The sequence below is a fragment of the Penaeus monodon genome, chromosome 26, assembly GCF_015228065.2.
Source record: "Penaeus monodon isolate SGIC_2016 chromosome 26, NSTDA_Pmon_1, whole genome shotgun sequence".
Classification (NCBI taxonomy): domain Eukaryota; kingdom Metazoa; phylum Arthropoda; class Malacostraca; order Decapoda; family Penaeidae; genus Penaeus; species Penaeus monodon.
This window is the reverse complement of record NC_051411.1, coordinates 19,639,544-19,647,858: the sequence shown is the minus strand read 5'-3', so window position 1 is coordinate 19,647,858 and position 8,315 is coordinate 19,639,544. Positions and strand designations below refer to the sequence as shown.

General features: G+C 34.3%; 1 protein-coding gene and 1 long non-coding RNA gene across 2 annotated transcripts; one reads left to right on the top strand and one right to left on the bottom strand.

Annotated features, from left to right (window-relative positions):
- The first annotated feature begins 2,582 nt into the window (after positions 1-2,582).
- On the top strand, positions 2,583-3,124 carry LOC119589744. The gene is made up of 2 exons (XR_005230200.1): positions 2,583-2,792; positions 2,909-3,124. It is a non-coding gene; the product is annotated as an uncharacterized LOC119589744 (long non-coding RNA).
- Positions 3,125-6,970: 3,846 nt separating this feature from the next.
- On the bottom strand, positions 6,971-8,124 carry LOC119589743 (apolipoprotein D-like; the record flags this gene model as incomplete). The annotated part of the gene is given in 3 exon segments (XM_037938322.1): positions 6,971-7,290; positions 7,405-7,515; positions 8,030-8,124. Coding segments are annotated over 3 exon segments (352 nt in total), but the record flags the coding sequence as incomplete, so codon positions are not given.
- Positions 8,125-8,315: the final 191 nt, after the last annotated feature.

Sequence of the window (8,315 nt, the reverse complement as noted above, 5' to 3'; positions counted from 1 at the left end):
GATCAATCTCCTCCTGGTCAGCTCCGTTTCATCAGAACAGACGTTGGGAGACGGCTCTCGCCCGCTTACTTATTATTGGCCACACCCGACTAACCACTCCTATTTGATGTCACATTCTGGTCCACCCCTATGTTCCCTATGCAATGCCCCGCTTTCAGTTTCACACATTCTGTGTGCTGTCCACGCTTTGATGCAGCCCGTACTTCTGCTTTCCCCCACCTATCCTCCCTTCTCCGACCTCCCAGCCTATCAGACATCCTTACAGAATCTCATAATTTCTGCTTTGACAACCTGTTTTCCTTCCTCAGACGCATTCATATCCTTCACTTAATCTATTCCCTTAACCTAACCCTACCTTAACCCATTCACTCCACTCCTTGCCCACCTTTAACCTTTTCAATATCAAACTACATACATGACATAGCAACACCTCAACTCAAGTGCCCCTTCACTACCCTTTACTGCACCTTCCTATAGTGCTACATGACCTTAGAACTAACTTTTTTTTTTTGGGGTGGTGAGGGGCTTTTAACCTTTTAACCATTATAGTATAATATTATATGTATAATATATTTATATATATATGATAAATTTATATACTTTATATATATATATATATAATATATATATATATATATATATATATTTTATATATAGATATATATATATATATATAATTATATATATATATTTTATATATATATATTTTATATATATATATATTATATATATTATATATATATATATTATATATATATATATATATAATTATATATATATATTATATTTTATTATATATATATATAAACACACACACACACACACACACCACCACACACACACACACACCACACACACACACACACACACAACCACACACCATAATACTATATATATTATATATTATATATATATATATATATAATATATTTTATATATTGTCCAGATTAGTGTGGTTTTCCTAACTAGAGATTACCAACACATTTTTCTTTCGATGCTTTCGTGTGTGTTTGTGTGCGTGTGTGCGTGTATACGAGTTCCTTGGTACCGTTCCCGCGACCAAAGCAAGGTCGGGGACCCATTCAGTACGACCTTCACTTAGCTCCAAGCTCTGTGCCCACCACAAGCACCAGATGTAAGCGACACGTGAGATGGGAGCACCGCTGTCACCAGATGTGAGAGAGAGCGAGAGATGGAATTGGGCTTAGCTTGCTGGTTTTATTCTTGAAGACAGTTATGAGACCCCCAAGAGGCCTCTTGGGGGGGAGTTGGACCCTGTGGTGGCTTGGCCTGTCCGCCGTGTCTCTCCCTCTCTGCCTTACGGACGTGTCCTTTTATGCGGCGGTTCCTTTCGAGGGGGGATGTTTATCCCTGTGCGAAAAGACAAAGGCCGGGCGACATCTGCGTTCTGCCTAAGGAGAAGGGCAGCTGCTTGGGCGGGGGTGTGAAGTGTACATCTGTTGACATCGCTCGGCCACGCGCAAGGCTCGCCTCGAGCCGACTGTAAAAGCTTGAAACGATGCAGTAGAGGTTTTTTTCGGGATCTACAGATGGTTCCTGGTGACCCGAGGGTCCACCAGGAACCAGGGTAGTGGTGTGGCAGAGGTTTTCGCACTGAGGTGCAACATTCAGTAGTGAGGGAGGGTCAATCGTCTTCAGAAGCTGAAATAAGTGTACAGGCCAGTAAAGGGCTAAGGAGGAGGATATGCTTGTCATTCACCTTAATAAGTTACAAGAAAAATGAGAGCATAATAAGGACAGTTTGTCACAAGAAGGGCATGTCAAGTAAGGTGTTAATTACTTAGATGTGTCAGGATTAGCGAGTTCAATAAGGTACCATCATATTGAAGAGAGAAAAATTAAATGGATAAGAATTCCATATCTTTGGGGTAAATAGGCAAGTATTTATGCTTCGAACACATAGGCAGCTGGGCCTGAACTTAATTCTAACAGTGCGCATCTCGGCGCTTCAATCGTATGAGCGTAATTCTCGATGCGGTGGGCGCAGGGTTCCTACGTTTACGGCCATGAGCCGGGCTTAAAAAATTAACTTGCGGTGATTGTAACCGAGTAAGCCTATATAAAGCATGGTGTCTGCAATGTGTTGCCATTATTTGGAGACACTACCATCAGTACATATTCACCAAACCTTAAACTAAAGAAGCATAAACTCCAGAATTACTGAGGACAAGATATCGAACTTCGAGAGGACGTCGTAAAAGAGATTTAGGTTCAGTTATTAGTCACAGGGATGGCACATAGTAAAATACGCAATTTTAGAGTGAATTCCGAGTAGAATGGGCAGGTAGGTAGATAAAAGGATAATCAGGTGATCGAAATCTACATGTGAACGAGTGACAGATTAGCACGTCAAGTATGAAGAAACAGTGATATAAAGAACGATATAGTGTATACACAGAATATAACAATACGCAAGAAGTAATGAAGTGATTACAAATAGGAATAACATATAAGAGAAAAAAAATAGATAATTTTTCATTAATTCGACACAAATAAACATGAATAATGTGATGAGAGCAGCCAAACATAACGATAATTAATTAAACTCGAAGGTACTCATTTGTTCTAAGAGAAATGATATATGCGAAATTGTGCGATCTGAGGATAAAAATGCGGCGGTTCCCTTCGAGGGCGGATGTTTATCCCTGTGCGAAAAGAGAAAACCGGGTAACATCTGCGTTCTGCCCAGGGAGAAGGGCAGCTGCTTGGACGGGGGTGTGAAGTGTACATCCGGTCATGCTACTATTGTTGACAGTCCATACACACCATATGTGGGTACTGCCAATGTATTGGCATATTATAATACTTGTTTTAATTTGATGAATAATATATCTAGTGTATATATTATAATATAACTATGCTAATAGAGGTCTCAAACCTTTTTCAGTCTCCGCTTTTTTTTTATGAAAGTGAATCGAATATTGAGCATTTGAGTACCTTCTCAAGACGGCAGACAATTGCTGAGCTCGGATACCTCTCAAGCAAACAAGCTTTGTCAGAAGACACAACCTGGACCAGTGTAATGTTCTGTTGTTGTTGTTTTTTGAGGATGCACTCTTATTGTTTACCTTGTACAAATTGTAAATATATTGGTGAAATGTGTCCTGTGAATATAATTATCCTGGAGAAATACCCACTCATCTAATGATCATATTGAACTAAGGAGAGGAACTGCCTATATAAAGAAAACCTCAACATATTATATATATATATATATATATATATATATATAATATATAATTTAAAATTTTTTATATAATTTTATATAAAATATATTATATATTTTATATATATATATATATATATAAAATATATTATATATTATTGTATATATTAAAATTTTATATATATTTTATATGATATATTTTAAAATATATATATAAAGTATTATAAGATATAATATATATATATAATATTATATATATATAGATATATATATATATGTATAGTAGTATATATATAATATATATATATATATATATATATTATTATATATATATTATATTAATATCTATATTTCATAGTTATAGTTATATTATTATATATTATATATATCTTATATATATATATATATTATATATGTATATATATATATATATTATTATATATATTATGTATATATATATATATATATATACTCTATCATTATATTATATATCTATATACTATGTGTGTGTGTGTGTGTGTGTATATATTATTATATCATATATCTATCTCGTTATATTATATATCTCTATATTATATATATATATATATATATATATATATGATATATATAAAATGATATATATCAAATATATATTATATATGTAAATATGTATTATATGTATTAATATATGTATATATCGCTATATAATATATATATATATAATATATATATCACTATATAATATAATATAATATATATAAATATATGTATAAATTCATATAATAAACATCATATATGTACATATATATTGATAGATAGATAGATAGATAGATAGATAGATATATAGATATATAGATATATATATAAATGTATGTATTGCTACGCCAGTGGGTCTTTGTCTCTGTGCGAAACATGTGTTAACATGAAGGGACCTGGGCAAACATGACGCAGCTGGCTGTGAGCGGAGGAGCGGAGGAACAAGCCGAGAGACGCAGTTGGGTGCTGCTCCTGTGAAGACCTCGTGTGTGCCCTTGTGACCTGATATATACTTTGTGTTGCCCTGTTATAAGTTGTATCGTGCAGTGTGACATGCTGGTTTCCCCCTGTATTGTGCCTATAGAAAAGTGTATGGGTAAATAACTTGTGTAAATAAAGGAAAGACTGTCATCGTGTTTATTTCGTGCCCTGCCTCGCCACCTGGCGTTTTCCTTGTGGTGTTCTGGGACGCTGTGGTGCTTGGTGCCTCTTGGAGCTGTTCAGTGTTCACGACCCTGTGGATAGCACGCCGTCTGCCTAGCCTGCCTTGTGTTGGTGGCAGAGAGACGAGGCGGTCGGCGTAACAGTATGTATGATATATACATATATATATATATATATATATATATATATATATAATATATATATATATATATACATATATACATACATATGATATATATACAAATGATATATATATATACAAATATATATTATATATGTAAATATGTATAATGATATATATAAACAAATATATATATATATATATATATATAAATATATATGAAAAGGGAAACAGCCACAGTAGAAAATGAAACTAAATCGTAACGTTTCGAACTCTTTACGAGTACCTCTTCAGACGAATAAACCGAAATGGATACAAGGAGAAAATTTTGGCAAGTATATATAGTGATAGAGAGACAGGACGAACAAGAGCTGAATCAGGTCTCAGGAGGGTCAAGGTCGAAGAGTCTGGGGAAGGCTTTGCTAACTAACGAGGAGGTAAGATCATCCAGGCCCCATTGAGCAGCACTCAAGTTGAAATTAGGCATTTTTCTAATTAATAGAGATTCTAACATTTTTCTTTCGTACGAATTGGCTGATTTATGAATTAATTTAGCGCTTTTCAAGTTAAGCAGGTGACCTTCATCACGTAAATGAACGAAACACGCATTTGATTCTCTAGCAAATCTAACATCACGCTTATGTTCATTAATTCTTTTCTCAAAAGCTCTACCAGTCTCACCTATGTAAAACTTGGGGCAATCTTTACAAGGTATAGTGTAAATACCGGGAGAAGTCTCAAGACCACCGCTAGCCGCATTGTGTTTAACTAAAGTATTATGCAACGTATTCGGATATGTAAAGACAATGTCAATGCCAGCGCCTTTAAACATGTGCCGTTTTTCATCGTGGGACGGGTTATACGGAACAATTAATAGATTACTGGCACTATCCTGTTGAGAATTACGGGAATGAGTATAAAATTTCCATCTCGCAGATGAGTGTGCCTGATTTAAGAAGAAACGGGGATATCCTAATTTCGAAAAAGTTTCAAAAATGACGTCAAGACGATCAATAAACTCATTGTCACAAATTCTATATGCCCTAAGAAACATGGACGAGACTACTGACTTTTTAACATATAACGGGCGATAAGAGAAAAAGTGAAGATAATTAGCGGTGTGAGTAGGTTTACGGTAAACCGAAAATTTAAGCGACCCATTTACATTGAATAAAGTATGTCGAGAAAAGGTAATTTCCCTGAATCTTCCCATTCTACTTTAAAATTGATAGTACGCGCGAGGTTGTTGAGTTTACTGAAAAAAATCATCGAAATTTGAACGGTTCACTTGCCACATAGAAAATATATCATCAACATAACGAAACCAAACCGTGTCGGGAGGGAGAATCGACGGAAGGAGTTCAGATTCAAACATCTCCATATATAAATTCGCAAGAACCGGGCTTAAGCTACTTCCCATCGCGATACCATTGATTTGTTTATAAAATTCACCGTCAAACGTAAAGACATTATTCGTGACGCACAAACGAATGAGATCGATAAAGCAATTGACCGGAATAGGGATCTTCTCACGAGCTGAATTAAGTTTTCTTTCAAGAAATTCTAACACATCTTCAAGCGGAACATTAGTGAACAAAGAATCTACATCAAAACTCACTAATTTCTTACCGTGCGTCGGCAAGTTTCTAATCTTATCCATGAAATCCATTGAATGTTTAATATGACTATCAGAAAAGGACCCCATAAAAGGAGATAAAACGCTCGCTAGCCATGAGTCTAAAGGACGGGTAACCGAGTTGCAAGACGAGATAATAGGCCTTAGAGGGACGCCCTGTTGTGAGTTTTAGGAAGGCCATAAAAATACGGAATAGAGGGATTAACCGTTCTAAAGCGATCAAAGAATTTGGGGTCAGGACATAAGGCAGCAATACGTCTAAGGTTTTTACGAAATGACTCCGTGACAGAAGGGTAAGGGTTGGAGCGCAGTTTTTGATACGTCGAGTTGTCGTTCAAAAGGGAATGAGCTTTGCTTATATAATCAGATTTATTAAGGATAACTACGTTATTACCTTTGTAAATATCTATATATGATATATACATGATATATATTTATATAGCATATATATATATTTATATTTATAAATATATATATAATATATATAGATATATATAGCATTTATGTATGGATATATATTGATATAATATAATACATCATATATATATATATTATATATATATATATATATATATATATATATATATATATATATATATATATATATATATATATATATATATATATCATACATACATACATACACACACACACACACGTGTATGTGTGTGTGTGCTTATTATAAAACTACTGGATCAATAAAAAAAATAGAGTGAAATGCCCCATAAGATGGGCTATCGCTCGAAAAGCGAGGACCTTCACAAAGCTCATGGTTTTTTTTTCGTTATCAGAGTATCAAAAGGGTTTGGGTTTACTTGTACCAGGTTACTGAAGTCAACCTTTCGTGTCTTTATTAATAATTTTATTGAACTTTAAAGTAAATAGATCTGAGGTTTGCACTTCACGAAAGTTCATTTCATCATATGTTTCACTAATTATCTTTCCAGATCAAAAACCTACTATCTATTGAAAGGCAATTACTATCGCACAGATAAATATCCCAATAAGGTTTTACGTCCTAAGATACTGCTCGATTTGGACAGTTGGTTTGCACGGTGGGCATGTACCGCTTGGCATTGATGTTGACCAGCTGCAGCCAGTGCTTCAAATCCGTCAAAAATGAGTTTGGAATCTGTGGTCTACGTGCCAATATCCAAGAAAATTCTGGAAAGGTAGAGACAGAAATTTTGATTAGTTCGCTATATTTGAAATGTTGATAAAAGTAGGTTATGTTTAAAAAAAAAAAAATCGTCATCTCTGCTACGAAGAAAAACTTACCAAATTTAAGTTCAGGTCCAAAATATTCACACGTGTAGACAACAGCGTAGTTTTTGTAGTCGGTTGCAACCACATTGTAGTTAGGTTTGTTTCTCCCCATGCTGTTTCCATCTGAAAGGCATTAACTGAACATTTATTTTACAAAATAATAGTTTTCTAGCTTTCTGGCTAAAACGCCTGAGGAGTTTTTCCTCTACCAAAGAAAACTCTTAAAACGCTTACGTAAAAATCCCTGATACACTGGGAAACAGACCGTACTCCTATTACCAAGTACCTTGTGGCGTAGGCTCAAAGGCGTCTACGTAAAAAGAAAGAGAAAGGAAAAAAGAGGAAGAGAACGAACGGAACCAAAAATCCACGTAGCGGTAGAAGTTCAGAATTCAGGTTAACAGATCACATAAACCAAATTATTTCATGTGACCAATCTCTAAACAAAAAGTACCAAATCTTACCGTGGTTACCGCTCAATCCTTTAAGTATGATTTATGTCCTTGTTATCGGTAGTTTCACAAGTAATGAATATATAGGTATGCATCATGTTTTGCTATGTATCATGTGACCTGTAGTCAATGTCCATATGTATATTTTGATGGGATTTTGGACTGCGGAGATGTTACAGCCTTACCGAAGCCAGCGGTGAAAGGAAATTCCACAAAGAGTTGACCAGCACTTGGGTCATCTGATAGAGTCGCCACGCCAGCGATTGTATTTAGTTCACCTCTATAAAAAAAGAAAAAAAGAAAATTAATAATAATAATAATATTAATAATAATATTAATAATAATAATATTAATATAATAATATAATAATAATAATAATATAATAATAAAACAACAACAACATAATAATAATAATAACATAATAATGATAATAATATAATAATAATAAAACAAAAACTAAAACTAATTATT